Source organism: Muscardinus avellanarius (genome assembly GCF_963383645.1).
Source record: "Muscardinus avellanarius genome assembly, chromosome: 1".
NCBI classification, from domain to species: Eukaryota; Metazoa; Chordata; class Mammalia; order Rodentia; family Gliridae; genus Muscardinus; species Muscardinus avellanarius.
In genome coordinates, this window is record NC_137786.1 from 68,060,565 (window position 1) to 68,087,618 (window position 27,054).

At 36.4% G+C, this 27,054-nt stretch overlaps 1 protein-coding gene across 22 annotated transcripts in view; it reads right to left on the reverse strand.

Annotated features, from left to right (window-relative positions):
• Positions 1 to 12,386: 12,386 nt before the first annotated feature.
• The window catches only part of SSBP2 (single stranded DNA binding protein 2), a gene marked incomplete at both ends in the record, with an annotated part of 297,446 nt that continues 282,778 nt past the window's right edge, over positions 12,387 to 27,054 (reverse strand). For 21 of the 22 annotated variants that reach the window (XM_080717342.1, XM_080717335.1, XM_080717337.1 and 18 more), the window contains 2 exons: positions 12,387 to 12,416; positions 20,862 to 20,960. In XM_080717342.1, coding sequence (XP_080573468.1) covers positions 12,387 to 12,416; positions 20,862 to 20,960 — 129 coding nt within the window. Of the gene's footprint in view, positions 12,417 to 20,801; positions 20,961 to 27,054 lie in introns of those variants that run through there. The other variant, XM_080717327.1, reaches the window with a different exon arrangement.

Sequence of the window (27,054 nt, forward strand, 5' to 3'; positions counted from 1 at the left end):
AGACATACAGGTGTTTTTTTTAATTTAAGGATGTTAGCCGGGTGTAGTGGTGCACGCCTGTAATCCCAATACTTGGGAGGCTGAGACAGAAGGATCTCAGGTTTAAGACCAGCCTCAGCAATGTAGCAAGACTTCCAGCAACCTAGTGAGACCCTATTTCAAAACAAAAAATAAAATAGGGGTGGGGTATAGCTCAAAGGTAGAATTCCTCTGGATTCAATCCCCAGTACCACAAAATAACATAATATAAAGGACGTTGCTACTCTTGATGTTGATGTTGACCACTGGGAACGGAGAAGTGCTGAGATTTCTGGAAACTTTCCAGTTTCCTATTTAATTAATTAATTAATTAAATTTTGGCACTAGGGATTGAACCCAGAGACATTCAACTTTTGAGCTATACTCTAAGTCTTTTTTTTTTTTTTTTTGGTACTTGGAATGGAACCCAAGGGCATTCTACCTCTGAGCTACACCCCCAGCCCTATTTTTCATTCTTTATTTTGAAACACGTTCTCACTGAGTTGCAAAGGGCCTCATTTCTGTCTCAGCTTCCTGAATGCTGGGATTACAAGTGTACACCAGCATGCCTGGCTTAGTTTTTGTTTTTGAAACACGGTTTTGTTAGGTTGTTGAGAACCTCACTGTCCTTGAACCTGAGATTCTCTTGTCTCAGCCTCCTAAGAACTGGGATTACAGGTGTGCACCACCACGCCTGGCTCTAATTTTTGAAAGCCCTGTAATAAGTCAGTTATAACAGTTTGCAATTGCTTCCCCATGAACCCATGTCCTCCCTGCCGCCCATCAGATGTCAAGATGATGGACTGAATGTGTTTGGATGAAAAAATGCTGCAGTGGTATGGATGGATGAATTACCTTTATGGAAACTTTATAGGTATAACAAGAAAGGAAACTAAAATGAACCCAGGGGTGTTCTACCTCTGAGCTACACCTCCAGCCCATTTTTTTATATTTTTTTGGTGGTACTGGGGTTCCTGGAAGCCCTTCTACCTCCGGGCTACACTCCCAGACCTATTTTTACATTTTTATTTGGAAACAGGGTCTCCTAAGCCAGCGCGCACGGCTGGCTTCGAACCTGCGCGATCCTCCTGTCTCTGCCTCCAAAGCGCGGGGATTACAAGCGTGCGCCACCACGCCCGGCTCAGCCCATTTATTTTTTAAAATTTTGAAACAGGGTCTTGCTATATTGCCGAGAGTCTTGCTAAGACTAATATGTCAAATATCAGACATATGTCTCAGTGTTATAATGAGCTCTGTAGCATAATAAAGCTAATCAAACTCAGTATCTATAAGAATCATATGCTTACCTATATTATATACCTAATAGAAACCAGCTTGATCAGTTCACTTTTGAATGATCATTTTCTATCTGTCACTGAACACTTTGTTTCTTTCCTTAAAAAGTTCCATGGGTCTCAATGGGAACCAAGAAAAGAAGAAAAACGGTTCAGGGGAGGCAAATGGTGGTCAGTCTGTTCATTCTGAGGGGCTGAGAAGGAGTCATACCCTGGCCAAGGAGCCACTGCGGCCTGTGCACTGAGGTGTTTGCTAAAGCTGCTCCTTAACTGGACTCTAGGGACAGTGGGGAGGGACCGAGGGGGACAGATTGAGACAAAGTGCTGCCAACTGTCAACACAAACAATGGATCTTGCATTAGAAGTGAGGAGCATGGTTAGCCTCAAAGCAAACATCTGGAACATTGTCCAATGGAGAAATAGAATTTTTCTTATCAGATATAAAAATTTATACAGGAAAGATGACAGTAATTGCGAGATACCATTGCCACTGGCCAAGGTCGCCTAAAATCTGTATTGACTGTGCTTTCAGTGAACTGTCTTCATTGGGTCTTTTTCATCTTACTAATGTTCCAAAAAATGATCTGACTCTGTGCTAAGCAGTGCTAATGTTCCACCCTAGGATATGAAGCAAAAGTTTTTCAAGCGCCACATGGATCCTTTTAAACTAATCATTATTTATGAAGGTACACTCAACAATTCTATATAGCATATCAGTTCCAAGACTAGTTGTATGTACTGGGGAAAACAAGACTGAGACAAGAGAGAGACAGAGGGAGAAAATAGCTATGGCGATGTAAAAGTATGTGCATTTCTTATTGAGAGGTTAGATTTCAGTTAATCATGATACTGCACAATAGGCTAACTAATTAATTTCTTTACTGACTTGTAAAAGTATTTCTTAGGTAATGTTCTCATTGCAAAAAGAAAATGGGATTTTTGATCCATCCCTTCCTCCCAAAGTCATTTCACCTGTTTTGCCTTACATGTGGTTTGAAAAATAATGGTTTTTATGCAGGCTATCAAACTTTCAGTTGCAGGAAAACTAGCCTTGAGCTCAGGCTGGGCAGTCAAATAGAATTGTTTCAAAGGCAGATGGATGACATAGTTCTCCTGGTCCTTCCTGGCAAGACTCTTCTGTCTTTCTGGACTATAAAGGACAAAGGAAACTTTACACAGCCACCTGCAAATCTCAGCGCTTTGGCTAAAAGCTCCAGGTAAGTAAAGATATACTAATGGTAAACAAATTCTGTACTTACATTCCAAACCACACAGACTATGCACTTCAGTTCAAACTGTTCCTCACACAAACATCTTCAGAAACCAGGTCTTTTACGGCCCTGATTGATTAATCTTATAATCAAGTCTGAAAAAAATTTAATATGCTCTTTTAACATACTTTTTAATCACCGAGAATAAAAATCTGTAGCCAAGTAACTAAGTAATGAATGTCTTGAACTCTAAGCACATTCCAAATATTTAGTTGTCTTTTAAACAAATGGTAAAATCCAGGTTCCATTTGTTAAATAAGAAGGCATTTGATCTAAGAATTTTCAAAGGTGAAATATATTAATAAATCACTGCACATATATACTCTCTCTCCAAACTTACCTAATTTTTGCATTTCTCTTTAGGTTAAGTTCCTACTTTTCCAACTCTGTTTCTTTTATACATAGCTTTTTTCTTCTAGAAGTAGAAATGAAGTGTTTTAATTATTGCTATTTATATCCAAAAACAGTCGAAACATTGCAACTCACTTTAGCAAGCAGAATTAAGATTGCCACAAAGGGACCTGTAGTCTAAAGCCTGTAGCATACATTTTCAACTTCACCAGGAGGAAATCCCCTAAAGTAGGTTAAGAATTTGCAGTATGCATTTCAACTTCTGAACTGCAAATTTATGTGGCAGCTTAGTGATTAATCATTAATCTTAGTAAATGCCAATTTTCTACTCATTTGGAATAAGAACATCTATTTTTGCAACTGAAATGGAAAAGATTTCTGATTTAATCACTCGTCTGCTCCAAACTCCTCTTCAGTTGAATAAGCTATTCACTTCTAGTGCTGTTTTAATTCACAAGTGGGGCGAACAGAATATCAATTTTTGAGGCCTAATGTAACAGCTCAGGTCATGAGAAACTGAATTAATCAATACTGCCAAGTAAGCCAGAAAGATATTTTATTGTATTTATTTTAAACAAATTTCAAATGAACATGAAAGTTTTTTTGGAACATATACTTTTGTAATCTCTATTTCATGTTTGCTGAAGTACCCACTACCAGAAGAAAACAGCAAAATATTTCCAGTTGCTTGAAAGAAAAAAAAATGCTATTCATTTTTGCAAATGCACAGTTGAGTAACTCTCCTACACAGAAACATTATGTAAATCCCTCTAAAACTTGGAAATATAGTACTAAGTACCTTTCCAAACAAGGTTTTTAATTTTTCTGTCTTTTTTTTTTTTTTTTGGTGGCAGTAATGGGGATGGAACCCAGGGGCATTCTACCCTTTTTCGTCTTCATTTTGAAACAGGGTCTCAGTGAGTTGCAGAGGGCCCAAGTAGCGAGGCTGGTCATGAACCGGGATCCTCCTGTCTCATCCTCCCAAATGCTGGGTTTACAAGCATGTGCCATCATGCCTGCCCGGCTGCAAATAAGGTTTTAAATAGCCTGGGAAGTAAAGGAACCAGAGAGCGTGTCAGGCTTTTCTCACCCAGACCACTTCTCTGGGATGATTTAAGAGGCTCATTTTAGAAATACTCATGGCATACAAGTTTCGCAGAGGTGGGACCTTGAATGTTTTATATTCCATGATAAGTTGCTTTGGACCACGTAATTTTGTGGCTAAATCTCTCAACAAGATTATAATTTTTAAAGAGGCTGATATTGTGCTGTCTATTTTAAATGGTATTTTTGTAACTGAACAGAGTTTTTGAGATAATTATTTTATAGATGCTGGAAGTGGATTTACTAATTTACCTTTCCTGAAAGTTAGATATGGCCCCCATGATGGTTTTGACTTAGTTATTTGTTTAACAAATTTCTTCTTATCAGTAGCCATTATATTGAGTATTTTAAAATTTGAATTTAGGCCTTGAAGGCTTCCATGGTGAGACAGGTATCTTGGGTTGCTTGTGCTTCTGTTTTCATTTAACATTTTTACATATGGCTTAATTTTTAAAGTATTCATTGGATTATTTCTTCAATAGGTTTAAGTTCATCTCTGAGGGGTTTTCATTGAATCAAAAATGTGTCTAAGTAGATATCTCAAATAAATATTAAGTAAATATGTGAACATTCGGCTAGTAGCTGCCTGTTGTAATAGCATGCTGAGTTTTCAAAATTAATGTCAGTTCCAATGGTTGTTATATGTTCTATTAAGGCAATTTTAAGTCCATTAAGTACACGTGATCTCCCTTCAGTCGAAAGTGATAATGGCCAACTTGATAACAAAACAGTGAGCGCTATAAACAAAAAGACAATATAAAGGATATATATGGGTTTTCAGTTCATAAGCCATTTCATTCTCCAAAACAATACTTGCATAAGTAACAGTACTTTAAGTAACTGACACTAGCTTATATGATACTGATATTTTACTGAAAGCACATTTAAAAGCATTTTTTAATGTATGATGTGTAGCTATCAAGAATTCCAGTCCTATTCCCAGCAAAAACTGGGGACTTTAAGATGCAAAGACAATTCCATGAGGAGCATTTGAAGTTGTTCACTGAGAAGAGCAGCTCGAGCAGAGCAGAGCAGAGCCCAGTCGTTACTTCAAATAAAGCTTGGCAAACTGAAGGAGACAACTAAACATTTAAATGTACAAGTCTTTTGGCTGTAGGATTTCCTGAAAAGTGAAATCATGTTTTTTTTTTTTTAATCATGTATGTGATAAAGCCATGTTTTCTTAACTGTGTATGTAGGGAATAAAACTTCTGAAATTTCTTTAAATTTTATCCCCCTTTTTTTTTTTTTTGGTGGTACTGAGGTTTTTGGAAACCCTTCTACCGCTGGACTACACTCCCAGACCTATATTTATATTTTTTTATTTGGAAACAGGGTCTCTTATTAAGCCAGCTCGGCTGGCTTCAAACCTGCACGATCCTACTGTCTCCGCCTCCCAAGCGCAGGGATTACAAGCGTGCGCCACCACGCCTGGCATTTATCCCTCTTTTGATGTAAAGAGTTTCTTCACTTTGAAGGATACACTGAGCTGCAAGGACACTTGATTACTCCAACTCTCCATCCCTCTGTCCCTTTTTTGGTTGTTTCACTGTTTGTTATCTTACTACAAAGAAGTGAGGAAAAGGAAACCGATTCTTCTGGCTTTTATTTATTTGTGAAACTCCTGCCCTGAACCTACCCAATGCTTCAATCCCTAATAATTACTTTTGCACAACTAGAAATAGTTTAGATAACTTCCAGAAACATTCTTGGTTATATGACTTTGGTCTCTTTGAAAGAAAAGCCACAGTGCCGTGCTACTGACCCTCCAGCCCACCAGTATTCAGACACATTGCCCAAACCTGCTGTATCACGGAACTAGAGGATTCCATTTGGGTTAAAACCATGATAAGAAAAATATGTTACCATTGTTTTAAATTTATTGAAAAAATATCTAAGGACGTATTCTTAATCCATTTGAAAATCTTCCTACATATATAGATGTATGTAGGTGTGTATATATATTTGGTGGTACCACGGATTGAACCCAGGGGCATTCTACCTCTGGGCTGCACCTCCAGCCTAATTTTACTTTTTATTTGGAAACAAGGTCTAAGTTGTGGAGGGCCTAAGTTGCTGAGGCTGGCCGTGAACCTGTGATCCTCCTGACTTAGCCTCCCAAGTACTGGGATTTCAAGCACACACCACCACACTGGTGATAAGAGTTATTTGTTGGCATTCAGAGTTGAGTTATCTACCATATAGAACCCGTCACTCATCATCAGCTTTTCTTAAATGTATATAACTCCTTTGATAATATAGACTCCTAGATTGTATATAAGGCATAATTTCTAATTCAACTATACACACAGATGTCCACATTAGTTATATTTTGACTTGTTATTCAGAGAACATTTATGCTGGCTTCATGTAAACAATTTACCTTTACAATAAGTACTGGAATAGAGGCTAGAAATGAAAGGGTAGAAACTGTAAATGAAAAGCTGTATTTTTATAAATTAAATGTGAAGACACGTGCCAAATTAAGGGACATTTATGTACATTTTTATGGCAACTTTCCCATTACATGAATAGCTCAAGTACTTTTACAAAAACATTAAGTAATAAACCCATTTGAGAGTAAGTGTGATCATGTGCACGTGCACACACACACGCATACACACACAGACGGTAATTTACAAAATGTGTCAGATAGCTGGTGGCAACTAATGAATTAAGGATAGTAGATTATTGGGTCACCCCAGATTCAGTTATATTTATACATAAATTGTGCATTTATAAAAACCTTACAAATAATTCTATCTTTCCAGGAAGACATTATAGGTAATAATTAACATGTATAGTAAGAAAACATCTTAAATTCTTAAAATCACAATAAACAGTTCAAGAAGCTGATGGCTATCATGAGTAAAGGTTTCTACTTATAAAGACTTCATGTTTTTCACGTTTGAAACAACAGCATGTGGTTTGTAAACATATATTTTGTAAGTTTTGTCTTATGCAAGGAAAGTAAAGCATTTTGAAATATCTGATAGAAAGCCATACACATACCTAGATCAGTAGTTTGTATTAAGAACATTTCTAAGGTATTGTAAAATTTAGGGTTCCTGTAAAATTATGTACACTGGACAGATCATTTGAACAGTTTTCTAAAAAAAACCAAATGGCTGATTACACTTAACTGAGAAATTTTACCAAACTATGATAAAAAATTAATAACATATTGTATCATGCTTGGAGAAAGCTGTGAGGAATCTAAAGTTCATTCTCAGGCAATGTGCTGAGGCCACTGGTACCAAACAGAAAGTGGGGTAGAGTATTAATGTTACTGGGAATAAATCCTCATGTCATCCCCCCCACCCCCGTCATGTTAATAGCATATCTCCTCATAAAAATGCTAAACATTTTAGGAGCAGATCATAACATTTCAATGACTGAGATAATTGAAATGAATATATATCATTTATTCTGATGAGTAAATTTGCAAACAGGGAAGGAAAAGACAAACTATAATTGTATACATGAAAATACCTAGACCCACTTTAAAGTGTATAATATCTATACATAGTACCATTTTTCAGCTTTAAAAATGTGGAAGCAAAACCATTCACATTTAATCTTCTTACAGAAATTATTCTTCTATTCAGGAAAACCAATTATACTAAGTTAACGGGAAGCTTAGAAGAAATTCTCCTTAGGAGACTTATTCAGCTGAGGGTTTCTCTTTAGAAATAGCTTGGAAAAGTAATTAAAGAGGTCTCAGGTGTGTTTTTCACCTGAAGGTCATCCCTTCCTATCTGAATTAGAGTTCATGGATAAAGTTAATGCTTTTGGTGAAATAAAATAATAATGTCAATTCAATTTCTTATAAACAAATGTGTACATCAAAAAACTCTACCTGCTGCATGAGTCCTGATAAGATCAATAAAGTGGCGGAGGATTAATGGTCATTTATGTCCTTATCTTTGGACAGAGTGAGTGGCCTCATAAGAAGGACTAATGTGGACACACTCACATGGGGGTGTCAAGTCTGGGCCTTGGGAATTCCATGTGCTGATTCGTGGTTTTACTCTCTACATCCAAATCACTTTTATCAGCTATTTTACTAATGAAATGAAAAGTAGCCAAAAGAAAGAATTACATGTAATATTTACCAGTCGTGCTATAAAATAACATGAATGATAGTGGATGTTTTGTGAACAAACTTCATGTTATCATCTCCATCACATGCACACAGGCACACACACGTTTTGTATGCAAAATGGAAGTATTATTAATAGTGGTTAACAACTCTTTTGATTTTTAGTATCTCTCAAGGTTTACAGACCAAAGGAGACCCTTATAAATGCTGAAGATTGGGTATGATGTCTTAGGCAAACACAGACTATGACTGCAAACAAGAAACTCATTCTACTAGGAGGAAAACATTTAAATAAAAGATTAATAATTTTGGAAAATATGTGGCAACTTCCCCCCCCCCCACACACATTGAACTTTGTCCTGTCATACCCAAAAAACCAGGTTACTTGTATCCACTGTTGTTTTCAAAAGAAAGAGAATTATAATACATAAAACATAAAAAAGGGAAAACCAGTGTCAAAGCACTGTAATTCTAAAGTCAGGCAGCTATGATTTGTGGCACTGCTTGTAATTAAGTGATAATCAAGAAATGAAAATTATAATTATTTCCCCTGGGGAAACTATTAGTACTATATCCTGTATGGAGATGAAAATCATAAGGGGTGAGAAAGTTAAAATGTTCAGTCTGCATCTTATTTCCACTGGAGGATGCAGAGGCTTGAGGAGGCATGGAGAAACACCCTGGAGGAAGCTGATCAGACTTTAGAGTGTTAAAGGCCATGGGGCTCTTCCCCTTCCCTGACCAAGAAACAGTTGTGAGCGCTTTACTGCAGGTTCCCAGAGCGACATGGTGAAGAAAAGGTGTGGGTAGGATGTGGAGCCTCCTCATGCCCCAAATGGAATTTTACTTGCTTTTCTTAAGCTACCAAAGCGTGTTAACTGAATGATCCTGAGAGATGCAGTGGAGTCCAGATGTCTTAAAGGATCATAAAAATAGAAATAGACCAAATTTTCTCTATTTTATTCCTGGAGGGAAAGGGGTGTTTGGGGCACTTTCCCTAACTGGGGGAATATAATTGATTTGTTAAATCTTTTAGTAATAGAAAAATCTTAACCTCAGATTCTTAGCTGTAAAATTTCTATTCATCAGCAATGGAGCCCAAACTGAAACACAAAGGAACAGCGATTCACCCATTAGGTGTGTAGCATTATCAAATCAACGACACCTCATCATGGTCTTTGTTCCCATGGGCAACATTGCTTTAAGAAAGAGAGCTGGCTAAGAATAACATGTAAGTTAGAAAGAATGACACATATGTTCAACTGCAGTGAGTCAGGAAGAATACAAAGCAGAGGAACAAGAATTAATGCTTTTACCTACTACTTTTTTTTACATTTTATATGAGTAGTTCATGTTCAATGCAGGCAAAAATATCTGATATTATTACTGTAAAATGAAATGTATAAAAATAAACCCAGGAACAGGTAGCATATATGAAGAGCAACACAGGAGCATTGATGGAGATGAAAAAGAGTAAAGGTTCTTATCACAAGAAAAAAAATAAAGGTTCAAATGATTCGAAACCTACACAAAAATTAATATACAGATATAGTCCTCCATTCAGTACATAAAATTATTTGGATATAAAAAGTAATCATTTTTATACTCTGGTTTTCTTGAATATAATTTTTTCCTCAAAAATAATATTTCAACTATTTCAGGTAATTTTATAGTCTGAAATAGCGATTTTTAATCTGGGTTCCCAGGATGAAGAAGCAGTAAATACTTATGATAAATTGATTGTTACATCTTGAAAACAAACAAAAAACAAATTTTACCTTTTTACCAAATGGGTTAAAAATAATGGAGCCCATCCTGCCATTCATATTCCAGGATTACCTCCAAAAATGAGGGCCAGTAAAACCAGGGTCATGATTGAAGACCATAAGAAATGATACCTTCTCAGAAGGCAATAAAATAAATTTAAGATCAGTGAAAGGAGAAAAGAATCAACAAAATGCTTTAAAATTATAGCATTATAGGATTAAGCTTAATCAAAGGACTGTTGATTTTTCTACAACTGTCATAAAAAGTAAAAGCTGTCATTGTTCTTGGTAACTCTAGTGTCTATGCAAGTGTCATGTTCCGATTACCTTGGCTTGAAGTAAGGCCTTTCAACCTCAACTGTTCGTGACAGGTCTCTAGCTTAAGAGCACGAGGAGGCTGCGCTTCCTGATGCAGGGCTGGGCTCCTGACACTGAGCAGTAACTGCGATTCACTTTATTACAGTTTAAATTTGCAACACAAAAGCCAGGCATGGTGGCACAGGCTTGTAATCTTAGTGCTTAGGAGGCTGAGACAGGAGAATTAAAAGTTTGCCGCCAGCCTCAGCTATCTACTGAGGCACTCCGCAACTTAGTGAGATCCTGTTTCAAAATAAAGAATAAAAAACAGGGCTGGGGGTGTAGCTTGGAGGTAGAGTGCCCCTGGGTTCAATCCCCAGTACCACACACACACACAAAAAAAAAAGCAACATAAATTTAATTCAGCTTTTTTCCCCCTTTGCAACCGTCCTGCCCAGGATTCCTGTCATGCACAGGCAAAAATCTGTATTTTTAGAAGGAACACATCATTATGAATTTGAGAGAAATAAATAATTTGGGATCAAGAACTAGCAAATGTCCTTCCAAATGTTCTCTTAGAGATCACAAGCCTACAGGGCAGAGAAGATTCCTCTTATGGAGATTAAACAATGGTTTTCAAAATTTTAATCTGGAGTTTTGATATGTAGTTGTGTTTATTAGTGTCTGTTTGTGTCACCACTGGAACACCATAAATTATCTTTTAGACTCTAAAATTCAAGTTGCTATACTTTTCTATCATGATTTTGGCATTTGTGTATAAAACTAAACATAACTCAAAATACCTGGAAGGTATCATAGAGCAAGGGCTTTTATAAGGGAAACATATTTAACATTTCCTCACTTTTTTCTGAACTGTCAGTTACACATGTAGATTTTGTCCTCTGACATCAACGGCCAGATGAATCAAACTTAGTATACATGATTTGCTTCAGAATGCAAATCCTCTGTCCTTGTGCTCTGCTGTGGGTGAGAAGGACACCAGAAGGGAAGGGTAGCAGTCAGTTCTGCTGCTAGCAAGATACCTGGGCAGAAAAAGCAGTACTTCAGAAACCCTCAGCTGACCTACCAACTCTCTCTTGTGCTGGAAGTCTCAGTCAAGCTGATGTACCTGCTGGCAGACCTACGTGGGCATGTTCACAGGAAGTCTAAATAAAATCCAGATACCGTTTCACACTGGTATGTCATTAAAGATTTACCTCTAATATGCCTGGTGAGAAATGACAAATTCAAGCAAATGGTGGTGGTGTTACTTCTGGAATTCATCATAGCAACGAGAATACATGTTGCTAAAAACATGACAAACCCCTGTCACTTTATTGCTATGGTCTAGGTAATTTGAACTAATTAATGATTTCTGTATCATCTCAGACAAACAAAAAAACTCCATTTAAAGAAGTTATTGCAGAAATATGTGGTGTGAGGCCCCGGTTAAGCTTTTGTTGTTTTGAAGTGTTTTTCTCAAATAAAAAAAAATACAAAAATACTTTTCACTGAAGGTAACTGAGAAACTGTTTGCTTTGACAGAAGGATGAAGACATTTCTTGAGGCAGTACACTTTGGGATTCACAGGATAACTTGCATCAGACACAATTTAACGAAAGCTCTCAAATAAGCGATTTTATTCCTATCCATGATTGCAGACATTTACAAAACCATAACATCTGAGTTCACCTTAAAAAATAACTTATATAAAGCAGTGATATACACAGCACAAAATAGTTCAGGGAGAGGGCAGGAGCAACTTTTAATAATTAAAATGTAAACGTGAAAAAAAGGATGGAATAAAAGTCCCTACTTATTTCTACTTAAGATGTCATGTGATAATATTTTACAATGTCCTGTGGGTCGATGCATGTATGCGTATATGTCCGTATAATATCCACATATACGATACATTCTCTTTCCCACACATATACATACACAGATAATTATTTGCAGTTCAGTTTAGGGCAGTTCTAATGTGCCACTCCGTACAGTTGTTTGAATCACGTTCGGGCCTGCTTTCTTCACAAAATGGGGGAGAGAGCAGGAAATAAAAAGGTTGGCTTGGTGTGACCGAGATTCCTTTGTTTAACTGTACACTGTGATGAATAATTTTCTTCTGTAGTAGTTCTGTGAAGGGCTGACTCACTGTGGTTTTCATGAGGAGACTTGTAATGGATCACACACTCATTGTCATGCTAGGGGAGTACTAGAAGGAAAGAAGAATCCATATTTTAATAGCAATTCTTTTTACAGACCTCTAAGGTTCTTCTTAGAAGAAGAACATTCTTATGATCTTTCATGTTCAAGCTTTTAGCATCATACAATATAAAAATGGAGCTATAAAGAGTACGTTTATATAGGATTAACTTAGTTCAGAAATTTTTACTGTTTCCTCTTGAAAGTAACCAGTCCAATTCTCCCCCTGGGTCTAAGAGGTTGATAATTATCTAGTCCTTCAGCTTCCTCCTTTCAGCCAGATTTATGTTTTGCCAGCACCTGGACTACTTTGGGTAACTTTAGTTCAAGGTTAGATTATAACAAAACAAGTATGAGGACTGCTCTCCGCTCTCTATGAGCACGATAGACCAGAGAGCTCTTTAGCCTCTCTCAAATGCAGCTTCCTCACTTATGAAATGGATTTATTACAGTATCCTAAAACTATTCATCTTACTGGAGGCACAGAAAGTACTCAGTGAATGCTAGGTGAATAATGAAGGAAACCAAACCATCTCCTGGCTGGCTGGACCTGGGAAGTTCTGGTTAAAAGATTTAAAATACTTTTAAGAGTCTGCTTTATACCTTAGCATATAAACTATATATAATATATAATATATAACATATAATATATAATATATATGTGTGTATATATGTGTATATATGTGTGTATGTATACATATGTGTGTATATGTGTGTATGTATATATATGTGTATGTGTGTATATATATGTGTATATATATGTGTGTGTGTATATATATATGTGTGTGTGTGTATGTATATATATGTGTGTGTGTGTGTGTGTGTGTGTGTGTGTGTGTGTGTATGTGTGTGCGTGTGTGTATGGTGGTACTAGGGATTGAGCCCAGGGGTGTTCCACCACTAAGCTATAGCCCCAGCCCTATTTTAGTTTGAAACAGGGTCTCACTAAATTGCTGAGGGCCTTGCTAAATTGCTGAGGCTGGCCTCAAACTCATGATCCTCCTGTCTTAGCCTCTCAAATACTGATAATATAGGCATGAGCCACCATGCCCTGCTTAATCTCTCACCTTTAATTTGCACTCCAATCTCAATCCCAAATCATTTTTTAGTGAGAGTAGAGACATGGAAGTTATATGCCTGCTTGGTTATTTGATGAGGCTGAGAAGCCATTTAAGGTGAGACTTTGAGAAATTTGGGAAAAGTGGTCTCAAAAATGAATTATAAAGGAAGAACAGTTATTTTTCTAATTATTCCAATCTACCTTCATGTGCTTGGAGAATAGAATGTGACAAAAGAAAAGTCCTAGAGCAGCATTGTCCACACAGCTTCCTTCAGTGGCAGGCCTGTCCTGGGATCTGTGCTGTCCAACACAGAAGCCACCAGCCACATGTGTCCACGGACCACATGAAGGGTGGCCAGTACAGCCAAGAAACTAAACTTTAATGCAGGTGCCCTTCAATTTACTTAAATTTAAACATACACATGTAGCTAGTGGCCGCCACTTTTGGAGAGCACAGTTCTAGATCATCTGAGTGGTGTGAACAGGCATGTACCCCCAGATGATAGAGGCCTCTCGATGAAAACAGTTTCTAAATTAAAATGTAGATGTGACATATGTTACATGTTTTTACTTAAATTTATTTAAATTATTTAAGTGCTTTTCTGAAAACCTGGAAGGACCAAGACAGAAAGCCATTTATTTCAATATGTTACTGCTGGTTCTGCCTCAGGAAAAGAGGTGGAGAAAGTTTGATGGATTGGTCCCAGGCTGCTGGGGCTTCACCAGGAACTGGGATGATTCCAGGGAGAGGAACATGACTTTTTTAGAAAGGTGGCAGGAAGAGAACAGAATGAAAGAATTCCGGACAAGCTGAGATGGACTGAAGAAACCAGAAAAGAGTCACGGTGTATATTGAGGCAAGGATATATCAGAGTGAGAAAAAAGGGCTTCCAGGGCAGCGCAGGGTGAGCAAGGCTCAGTCGGCAGACCTCTGAACCCCAGTCATAAAGGGTCAAAGAGAAAACAAGTTCCTGAGTAAAGGTGGAGAATGAGGACTGGAGGAAGGGTCATGAGGCCAAGGGGGATTTGTCAATCCTTCAAACGTGGGCTATGTCAACAGAAATCTACTTGTTAATCATTTAATAGCCTAAAGTTTCATTTCAGTACAAGAAAGCTAAGTCACATAGTTGAACTGAGTTCTGGGTTTGGAAATAATGAGTATAAGGTGATAAAAAGAGACAAACACTTCTCCCTTGACTTTTGATTGTGGCAGCAGAGAGGCAAAGCAAACCAAACCAAAACACCAAACAGTAATTGACAAGGGCTGCTGAAACGAAGCTCGCCCCAACCCTGTGCTGGAATGGGGATGCTCCTCCATTTCATCACGACATCCCATGCACAGCCTCACAGTAGAGACTGTTTCAGCAGGCTTCAATTCTCCACAGCCTTTGACTAGACAGAATTATATTTTTACTTTAATTTCAGGGGGAGGAATAAATAACAAGAATATCAGTAGATATCAAGATTTTATTAGAAGAAAAATCAGGAGGATATAGCAAAATGGACACAAAGTAACTTAATCTATGTTTTCTGTGTTACTGTTACTTATAATAAGAATTGGTGATCCAGTCAGTGCTGTCCAATAGAACTTTCTGTGATGAGGGAGATGTCCTACTCTATTGCTGTCCGTTACAATGGCCACTACCAGCTACTGAGTTCTTGAAATGCAGTTAGTGCAATGTAGGGACTTAAAAGTTAGCTGCACTTAATTTTAATTATTTTAAATTTAAATAGCACAGCTAGGCCATCCATCATTAGTTTGAAATAAAGATTTTATTGAACATACTGTGCCAATAATCTAAAACAGTAAGATACTAAAGCATTTCAGAAAGTGTCTCAAATATATAGGTCACAGATAACTCCAGAGGAGTCTTGGAATTTAAAAGTTCCTGGAACCTTTTTCCCTAATTATTACTCCAGTCCACTCATGTATCATGTAACATTAGGGAGCATTCTAATATATAATAGTCTACATTCATTTTTTTGTTATTGTTTTTGCGGTAGTGGGGATTGAACCCAGGGGCATTTTACCTCCAAGCTACACCCTCAGCCCAATTTTTATTCTTTATTTTGAAGCAGGGTTTCACTTGTTTGCAAAGGACCTCATTAAGTAGCTGAGGCTGGCCATGAACCACAATCCTCCTGTCTCCGCCTCCCAAATACTGAGATTACAAGGATGTGCCACCACTCCCGCTTTCTACATTCTTATATTCACTGCTAACATGTATTTTTATGGATTGCTATAATACCTTAATACTTGTAATTGTTAACATTTGTCTGTGTGGAGGTGTTAGAGATTAAACACAGGGACATTTTACCTCTGAGCTACACCATACGCCCTATTTTATTTTTTATTTTGAAACAGGGTCTAAGTTGCTGCATGCTGGCCTTGAACCTGTGATCCTCCTGTCTCAGCCTCCCAAGTATTGGGATTGCATGTGTTTACCACTGTGCCAGGCTGTAATTGCTAACATTTTAATCCTGTGATATTTCAAATGTCTCGAGCAAATCTTACAGAAAAATAATAATCTGTTACTAATTCATTGGGAAGTTAAAAGAGGTAGGTTTGCCCAAAGAAGAAACTGAATGGAAAAAGAAATGGAATGTAATAAAAGAGAAAATAAAGGCAGTTAGAAAGGAAGAAAGCTTTGGCTTCAAGAAACAACACTCAGGAAAATTGACACGCATCTAATGAAGTGTAATTTCTGAGTAATACAAATAACTGTAGAATGCTATACTAATTGTACTTGGTACAGTAAAACAGGATGTATTTATGCCCGAGTGTCTATAAGCAATGTGCTGTTTGTACTCCTGAGACTGTACATTGCTCATCTTTCAGCTGCCTTTACTGAAACTGCTTCAACTAAAAGAAATTAAAGGAAGTCACAGAATTTCTAGAAAAGCTTGCGTAATGTGCAGGCAAAAATGACTTTTTATTATTGATTACTATTCCTCAAGGTACTAGAGGCGTGGCTAACATTTTTCCAGAAGGAAAGGAAGAGTAGGTGCTGGATGGAGAATCATATTTAGAAACATTAAATATTCATGGTGGACTGTACTGTGGCTGCTCTCAGGGTTCCCACTGTACTGCTGCTGCAGTACCTTGTGATGACACTGTGATGCTGTGCCAGAACGCCGTGGTATCACGTTGCTCTGTTTCAAAACCATTCTGAGTCTAGTTCTCCTTAGAGGATAAGATGGCTTTTATAAGCTGTAGACTGCATTACGGTTTGGTTTAGCAAGAAAAAAAAACCCTGATATTTAAATAAGATATGTAAGTAATATATCAACACTTTACCTTTTTATGTAAACTATACTTTGAAACAGCATGCCTTGATATGAATCTCTGATTTTTTCCTTTATACCTAGTTCATATACCACTGAATTGATGAGAGATATTCACTAACTCTTTGAACAATATTTGTATATTCCTGTTTATGTATTTTAAGACCATTTGAGATCTCACTACATTTCTATTTCTTAGCTTCTATATGATGTTTTAAGTTTTTAATGAGAAATCAGGCATAGTTCTGTTACTTTGAGATAAAGTAAAGTGAAATAAATGTAATGATAATGTGACTACTTAAAAAGTTTAGGGTAATGTGACTTCTTTACAATAATAGAAATATATGAAGGGAACATGCTCAAAAGATGTCTGCTTTGGTTATAATTTCTGATGGATGCCAGATTTTAATACCATATTAACTCAACTGACACAGATCAGTGCCACAAGGAATTTTTTCCCCTAAATTAATTCAGGAAATTAGACCAATGGCTTTCTTTACTTGAAAATCATGAAAAACTATTTTTTGAATGAAGCCTTTTTGTATTCTTTACCTTCAAAAACAAACATTTTTCAGTTTGAACACTAGGGGGCATGTTTGTTTCTTTAAATAGGGGCTTCATGATTCCCCCCAAAAGAGGCTAGCAGTGAAACATGTTTTTAATTCACATTTTGTTCTGTCAAGTATGTGGGCATCTCAAGGTCTGTGCCTTTGGGTTGGGCATTTTTTTCCTATGTAATTAAAGGAAATAACATGTGAATGAGGAGATTAGCCTGTGGCACAGAGTAAGCACTCCCTTCCCAGGCTTTGTCTGTGGTTTAAGTTCCAAGAAAAGGCTGATAAATCCTCAAAAGGCAGACTGCTAAAAAAAATTTGATTTTCAGAGTTATGAACATTAACAATACTATAATTTGTACATTGATTTATTGAAAATGTTTTCTTTAAAAATTTATTAAATAGTTCTATATTCTCTGATTATAGTAAAAATAATTTTACTAAATAAGCTGGAGGTATCCAGCTTATTTCCTTCCTTAAAGCCTTACATCAGTCAGTACTAAATTACTTTTTATCTTTTTTTGCTTCTCTTCTTACTTCTTCATCTTATTTTTAAAAAATGACTAAAGTATGTGGTAATATGATAAAGAAAGCCTTAGATTAACAGTGACACCATTCTCAACAAGCCAGCTCCCTCACTAGACAGACGAGAGTGACCAGTGTGGACCTGCCGGGCGTCCGGTGGAGGAAACCTGCTTCAGCTGCTCTCGCTTCTGCATCTGCTTGTTTATAAAAGGATCTGCTGTTTGGCATGGGTATAGGCCAGTGGGTTAAAGGGTGAGTCTCATGCTTATTTTGTATAAGCTAGTTCTTCAAATTCTGACACATCTGATTCTCTACTCTCCAAGAACTTTCTGATGCCAATTTGAACTGGTACCTCTCTTCTGACTATCAAACAAGGCAGCGTCACCAGAGACAAGTCTGGGAAGGAGAACGGTGTTCCCCTCGTCTCTGCCATCAAATTAAAGCCCTGTGAAACTTTTTGCAAAATATTTTTTCAACCCCAAATTAATAATTTCCTCTTACTTTTAAAATACATGGCTTATGTCTATTATAGAACTTAAGATTATTTTATTTTTAAAATGACACATACATTTGTACATGTATATGGAGCACTATATATATATATATATATATGTGTGTGTGTATACATACACACACCTACACACTTTGTGTAATGTTCAAATCAATGTAAATGTATGTATTTTCTCAAACATTATCAATTCTTTGTGTCAAAATTCTCCCTTATAATACTCTGGAGTATATAGTACATTATAATTACCACCTTTCCTCATCCCACCATACTCGCCCTTACCTCTGGTAATCAACATTCTATTCTCAACTTTGTGTGTGAGTGTGTGCGTGCGTGTGTGTGTGTGTGTGCAGGAGAGGGGGGTGCAGGCATGCAGGCAGAGACACAGAGACAGACAGACAGACTGAGGATTGAACCCAGGAGTGTTCTACCTTCCAGGTACACCCACAGCCTTTCCTAATTTTTATTTTGAAATAAGGTCTCTCTAAGTTATTGCATTCTAGCCTCAAACCTGTGTCTCAGCCCCCTAAGTACTGAGATTATAGGCATGTACCACCAAGCCCAGGTTCTATTCTCAACTTCTATGGGATCAATTTTTCTTTCAGATCCTACATGAGTGATATCATGCAGTATTTGTTTCTCTGTGCCTGTCTGATTTTACTTTACATAATGTCCTCCAGTTCTATCTATGTCATAAAGGATTGGATTCTTTTTAATGGCTGACTAGCATTCCATTATTTATAGATATTCTATCACATTTCTTTACCCATTCATTGGCCTATGAATACTTAGTTGATTTTGTTTCTTAGCTATTGTGAATATTATAGCACTTATTAATCTGACATATGCTTTAGTTATATAAGCATCTGTTTTTCTTATTGGATTACATTCTTTGAGGATTGGTATGTATGACATTTATCTCAGAACACCTTGTCTTTAACCTAGTTCTTGCATATAGCAGGCTCAGTACATTTTTAACTGAACTGATCTATCACATAAATCATTAGATTAAGCCATGTTATTATAGAAAGAATTAAGAGAAAAGAAAATAAATGTCTCTAGTTAGATAAGTGAACACAGTTTTATCCATAGTCTTGAAGTGAACCTAAGAGCCAGGATGTAAAAAGTAATTTCTATAATCCCTAAGTATTATAATTAAAACTAAAGACCTGCATTTTTTTTCTAATTTTAACAGAAATAAAATCTAAAAGTAGGGAAATCTTGTCCCATGAAGAGGTTGTAGGTTGAGACCAAGAAGCAGAAAAATCTCGAGGACTAACACTCAATCTTAGGTTCCACTTTGGGAAGCAGCCACTCTGTTAAAGTGCGTATGTTGTTAGCCACTGCTTCCAATTCTGATGGCATTATCTCTGGTAAAGGCTGAGTTAGGCAAAACATAGGTAGCTTTCTCTCTGATTCTGTTTGTAGTTTTTTAGGTCCTCCACAAAAAATTTTTGATGACAGCAATATATGTGTAGAAACCCAGATCCTATAAAGATGAAATTTGTTTGGGTTTTAAAATCTTTTAGACTATATTCCAATTCGGTGGTTCTTGGTAGAGAAGGTATATCAGCATCCTGAAGAGTGCTTTTTAATAGTCTAATACGCCTAGCCTCCCTTCTATAAATTCCGATTCACTAGGCTGAGGGAGGGTTCGGAGGAAACTGTATTGTAAAAAAACTCAGAAAGTGTAATGTAAAATAGTTTTTTGCTTGCTTTGTTTTCGAGATTGGGTCTGCTATGTTGCTCAGGTTGGCCTCAATCTCACCATCCTTCTGCCTCAAACTCCAGAGTATCTAGGATTACAGGCACTTGCCATGGTATCCAGCTTGAAGTAATAGTTAAAAAATAATCACTGATTAGGTAATAAGTCCTTGAGAAAAGGCACTCTCTTGTCTCTTTGGTCTTTCTAGTGCCTTGCATAATTGCCTGGGCATGGGATAAGTGCTCAGAAATTGTTTGTTAAGTGAGTGAATGAATTGTATTGCTTTACTTTTTGGTCCCAACCACTTTTATAGATTTAGAATGGCACTGCTTTTGCTTAACAGTATGGGCACAGTAAAAACTGGCATGGTTATCCAGCTCAGGTTAATAGACTATCAGTATGGCCTTCATTCTGGTAAGGCCTAGTATATTAAGTAATTATATATGTCTAGATTACTTCCACAGCCTTAAAGAAGGCAGTGAGAATACATCTGGTTTAGCAGCAAACTGAGACATAAGAAACATGTAAACTTATGAAAAGCATCAAATTGGCAACTTGTTTCCAATTTGATCCTTTACATTGGATCATGTCTAGGAAAAAATTAGTCCTACAGTTTTTGTAACTGTGCACACAGGAGTAAAACAGATTATTTTAAAACATTTTTAATATATCCCACTTAAAGGTTTCCCTAACTCTTAAAAAAACAACCTATTGAACTTAAAATAAACAGCAATAATAGTAGCCTTATGCATTTGTTATTATAGAAGAGCTTTAGAAAGAAATGCAGAATATAATAATATAGTCAAGGGAATACTTACACTCTCACTCTGAAAAGGATTTAAGAAATTTCCCCCCATTTCGCCATCATCCCTTGGAGTGCCCGGTTGATTACTCAGGCTCATATTATTGGGAGAATTCTGTAAACAAGATTTAGAAAATAAGGCATTGTTGAAGATTTTAATTTCCCTCTTGCATTGTACTGTTTTAAAAATTGAGTCTACAGCAGCATCTCTAAGGACAAAGCAGACTTATAATTTTAATCTTAGACTTCTACCCCATATTCTAGTTCATTCTTCGCACCTTGACAAGTACTAATGTACTCCCAAATGAAAATTAAAAAACAAACAAAAAACCCAAAATAACCTGCCACAACTATTTCCTTAGTCTCAGAATCAATATTTATTCAATTTCCCACCCTCGGTTTATAGAGTTCCTAGAGCTCTGGAGAGTAAGAAATGTTCCCAACAGGGCATGATGAAGAGTGCCTATGCACAGATAAGGCATGATGGAATGATAACTCCCTTAGTAATTTTACTAATCAAACTTTGAAAGGTCATTGCTGTAATAAACATTTTCCTTTAATTCTACGTGCAGTTTACAGCTCATACGATTTCAACTATGTTTCATATGAACCATAAGGAAGAAAGGGAGATAGTTAACAACTATGGTTATGAAAAAGAGAGACACCTTAAGAACTGGTAACTGTGCTTTTAGAGAAAAAAAAAAGGCTGAAAAGTAAAATGCTTTAGACTCTGTTCCTATCATTCATTTAAAGTAGATTTACCTTGAAACTTTCCAAGGTAAAATGGCTATTAGCAATCTAATCAAACTCAAAATTAGTAGTGCACTGCTTCATGTTCCACTTACATTTCTTAGGATCATTACTGTGCAGTTGGAGCAAGGTAGGGGCCTGACATTCCACATCAGTAGGAAGGGCAGGGTAGCATGGGCCTGTTAGTTATATTTATATGGTATTACAACTGTGATGGAGGGCGCTCTTTCAAGCTATAATTGCTGACTTATAAAAAGACTTAAGGGCTAAACATTTTTGTTATTTCAAATGGAATAATAATTTTAGTTTTTTTTTTCAAAACCACTGCCATCTTATAATTTGTTTTGGTATAAGGTTGTGGATTTTTTTTTTTTTTTTAAAGAAAACTGCTCAGAGAATTTTGATTTAACTAAAACAAGTTATATCAAGAACATTAAAATTTCATGGATGAGTTATTCCCAGAAGAAGATGTGCTTTTTTGGAATATGGTTAAACTGTACAGCAGAGGCAGGTAGATGGGCTGGTGTAAATGCAGCCTGACCTTGTCTTGCTGTGCACCCCACAGGGAGGATCTGAGCGCCAGGGCCCTCTGAAGTCCACAGGAGCTCTATATGCCAATGAACCCTCAAGGCTCTGCAGCCTTACTTCAACAGCATAAAGAATTTTTTTTTTTTTTTAGAAAAATTTTCTCTGAAAAAATGAGTTGCCTAAGTATATAGAAAACTAACTGTACTTTGAACTAAAAAATGAGTAACTTGATTTATTTAAAAAACAAGTAAAATTTGACTAAACATTATTTAAAATTCATTAATTATTTATGTTACTAATTAAAGAATAAACTTTGCTTTGAAAATAGGAATACGGTGCTGTGTTAGCTCAAAAGGGATACTAAATTTGTAAAAAAAAATACTGTAATACAATATTTATAAAAATCTATGTTCCTGGAAACCCTTCTAATTCCGGGCTACACTCCCAGACCGATCTTATACTTTTTATTTGGAAACAGGGTCTCTTAAGCCAGCGAGGTTGGCTTGGAACCTGTGCGATCCTCCTGTCTTTGCCTCCCAAGAGCAGGGATTACAAGCATGTGCCACCACGAGTCTTTTTGGTAAAGGAAGATTTCTATAATTTTATACCTAATGAAGAAACTGTTAGTATTGGAAAATTAAAATTTTCTAAAATAAATTTCTAATTTTAAAATTTCAAATATATATAACAGAAATTTTAAGGATGAACTTGGAAGATGTATACGTCTACAGAGTCAAAAAAATGTATGAAATGAGCCCTCTCTATTCTTATGTCACTTTCATAACCCCCAGTAGTATAAGTAGTGTATCTCTAATCCATTGAGGTATTTTAAATCTCTGTTATAGTTTTGTCATATATCATTTCTGTATTCATAATTTTGAAATTTTAGCTAACTTCAAATCTTATTCCTGACTCAAATTGCTGATATAGAAATAGTAAAGATTTAAAAGTAACTTTGACATTTTAATAGTTAAATGCTTACAAAATACTCCCAGTGTTACAATTTCTGTTTTCCATGAAATATCTGCATATGGTGCAGCCTTATACTTTGTAGGGGACTAGGGGAAGGAGGTCAGGATATTTAAGGACTTCCAGAGGAAGTTAATTAAAAGGATACAACGTATAAAATTAAGATAATGTCATATCCATAAAACCCATTCCTATCCAGCCTACTTGTCAGCATATGAAAAGCTTGAAGTGATAAGGACAAGATTTTTTTTGTTGTTGTTGTTTTTACCTGAACAAATCTCTGTAAAATGTTGTGAAAACAACAGAAGTTCCTCATTGAGGAGTCTCAAGGAAACTGTGTGGTCCATGGTCACCTAGTGACCTGATGAGAGATGCTGGCTAAAGATCACACTGGATCTTGGCACCTGAGGAACAGCAGGCAGTGGTACTAAAACTCAGCCCGTGGTGGAGAGGACCAGTGGCAATGGTGGCGATAGGCTGTGTGTGGCTTCATTTGACTGAGGCTACACTTGTGTGCTATGTCTCTAGCAGAGTTCATAATTGAGGTAAGGATGTGATATGTGATGCCAAAAAGGAACTTTTTGTTCAAAAAGGCAATACATTGTTCAAAAAGGCAATACATAATTAGAGAATAGGGAACATAAAATAACACAGGGAAAGATTACTTCTAGCTACATTAGTCATGTTAAATTTTTTTTTAATTTCAGTTGATGTGTACTCTATTCTGTACTTTTTTTGTGTGTGTGGTACTGGGGATGGAACCCAGGGGCATTTTACCTCCGAACTACACCCCTAGCCCTATTTTTTATTCTTTATTTTGAAACAGGGTCTTACTGAGTTGCAAAGGGCCTCACTAAGTAGTAGCTGAGGCTGTCCTTCAACCAAGATCCTCCTGTCTCAGGCTCCCAAATGCTAGGATTACAAGTGTGCATCGCCACACCCAGCTTATTCTGTGCTTTTATTCTAAGAAATTAGCTAGAAAAAATAAAGTAGGACTTTACTGACTCCATCTTCAAGGGATTTTAGTACATTCTCACCCTTTCTTCAAGTATGGAAGTTTTACTCTTACTTAAGCTATGATGTCATATACAAACATATATATGTGCATTATACACAAATAATATACCACATACACAATTCATCTCGCTTCCATGTTTACCTCTCTTGAATTCTCTGGTCTCATTTTACCTTGTAAGGAAATTGTTTTAATCCAAAACTTTTCAATCTATTTAAAACTCATATCTTCAAATTAAAGAAAGTGATAACTTGTAGAAACTTTGGCTCTGTCTTTAATTAGAATAAAATAATACTGATGTGACTCTAAGCTCTTTGGAAGTCAATTTTTAATTGATTCTAACAACCTGCCAATAATAACTTTCACAGAGGGTTTTTTTTTTTTTTTTGGCTTCTGCTAGCTTCTTCCCAAAAAAGAGTTAGAACTTGGGCAGTACACAGGAGAAGAGAGGAGAGGCCCATCATCCAGGCCCATCCAGGTTCCTGGTGTGAGCTCTAACTGGAATTGAGGTTCCTGAGCTCAGAAAGCTTCAGGTTCCAAATACATGGTATGATCAGATTTTACCTTATCAATGATAATTTCCCTTCAAACTAAAAAATATAAATGTGAAGTAGCTTAATACAAACTGTAGAATGTGTATAGGTATTTCAAAGAAAACAAATCACATTTTTTTCTCTCTGCCCCTAATTCCTAAAACAACTCCAAGGGAAAATATTTTTATTTTTATTTCATTGATTAAGTGGATAACTTTTTAGTTGCAAGAGGGATGAAAGAAATTTCACATCTCATTGGGGAAAAAAAAGCTTCTAAGTTAAAGAATAATTTTGCATTTTGAGAAAGAGGTAATCCTCAACTGATTAAGAAATACTTTTGAAACTCCTCATTTGAGGCTTTAAATTTATGTTGACAATGAAACAGTGTTGTCAGAGTGCAGATGACAATGTGTTCTAGCCTTCACATAGCACAGTGGTAACTAATGAGAAGGAAGACAGCCAGTGTTCATGTAGCACTTCATAGCCCTTAGCATATGTTCACAAGGGCTTCTCAACAATTTTATTAAATAGGAAGTGAACTACAGACTATTTTATAGCCAAGGAAACTAAGTGTAGGAGAGATTAAGCAACATGTTCCTATTCACTTGTAAGTAGTAGAAATACTCTGTGTGATTATTGATTTATTGCTTTTTACTTATCTTACATATAAATGAACAAAGAATATATGCAATAAAAATAGAAAAAAGAACTGAAGAAGTACTATAAGCAATGTTTAAGAACAGAGTAAGAGCAAGATTTCTTTCTTTTTTTGGGGGGGGGGTACGGAGGATTGAGCCTATGGAAATTTTACTTCTGTGATATACCCCCAACCCTATTTTATTTTTTTATTTTGAAACAGAGTCTCGCTAAGTTATGGAAGACCTCCCTATATTGCTGAGGCTGGCCATGAAACTTCCATCCTTCTCTCTCAGCCTGCCAAGTACTGGGATTATAGGTGTGAGCCATCACACACAGCTAAACTGGATTTTTAAATAAAAAATATGTAATACTGGTGCTTTACAAAATGCAGATTCAATTGAAGAATTTAGAAGATGTAGTTAGAGACCTAAGAGGAGTTTCAAACAAAATTAGAAAGTAGTAATGGTTGAGATGGTTTCCAGAGTCACAAATAATGACAACTAGGAAAAGAATAGAGGGGAAATAAATGAAAGTAGGAAAAATAAAACAGAGAGAAAAGGGAGGCGAAAGCTTCCTGAGAGGGTTGTGAGTGGAAAAAGAACTGGGGGTAGGGAGTATACAATATGCATGCATGCATGCATGCTGCTGCTGCTGAGAGAAAAAGGACCAGAGTGCCCTTGACTCTAGAGGCACCATTACCCTGGACAGCTGGCTAGACTCTGGAGCTAATGAGCCCAGAGTGAGGGCAGTGCAGAAATGAGCAGCTTGGGAACTCATCTGACAGCAGATGCGGCTAACAGTCATTTTTAGTACGTTGTTAAGTGACATATTTGTCACTTGGGACAATTCTAATGTTAACTGAAGTATATATGAACTTTGCTTTGCAAAAGTTTTTCCTTCACTATTTGTTTGGTCTTTTTAGTTATACTGAGTTTCTTAAGGGCAGAGACCATATCTTGCTTAGGTTTGGACTTTCAGAGCCCAGCATAATGTTTTGGTGCATTAACATTTGCTGAATGAAGGAACTCTTGCCTAAGTCTAAACCATTTGAGGATAGAGATTATGTGTGCATTTAAAGTAGTCTTTTATGTCTCCTCATAGTGCACAAGGCAATACCCAGTACACAAAAGTACACAATAGATGGCCAATTAGTGCTTAGAGAATAAGCAATACATCATTAGGCAAGCGAATCTTATCAGCAGTGGGCACGTATAGTGGAAAACCGTGTATGTAGGAATAGGAATGAGGAAGTAAACACAGAAGGACTAGCAATAGGTCTGAGAGGAAATATGAATTGATGGCATTTAATTAATTGTATCTATTTTAAAATTTTAAAATTATTTATAAATCATAAAGCACTCTATATAAAATTTTGTTTATATCCATGGAATGTTAAGGAGATGGCTTGTTAGTGGGAATCTTAGAAAGATGACCTACAGCAATCTGGGTGATCCCATTTTTGTTTAATTAAGAATCATTTCTAGACACAACCATGTGCTTCTCAAATATGACATTAGAGATTTCACTAATCTACAAAGCATAATTCAACTAATTCAATTGTTAGGATTAACTGAGATGGCCAGTGTGGTCATGGCCATTTCAGCTGCAAAGGCATGACCCAAAGAGAAGGCAGTAATAAAATTATACAGGAAATCTCATTTAAAAACAGGTTTTATGAATACTATTTCTCACAAAGATAAGCTAGTACCCATTATAAATATTTATTTTTGGAAAAAAAAGTTTTAGATTTGGTTCTAAACATAGACATCCAAAGT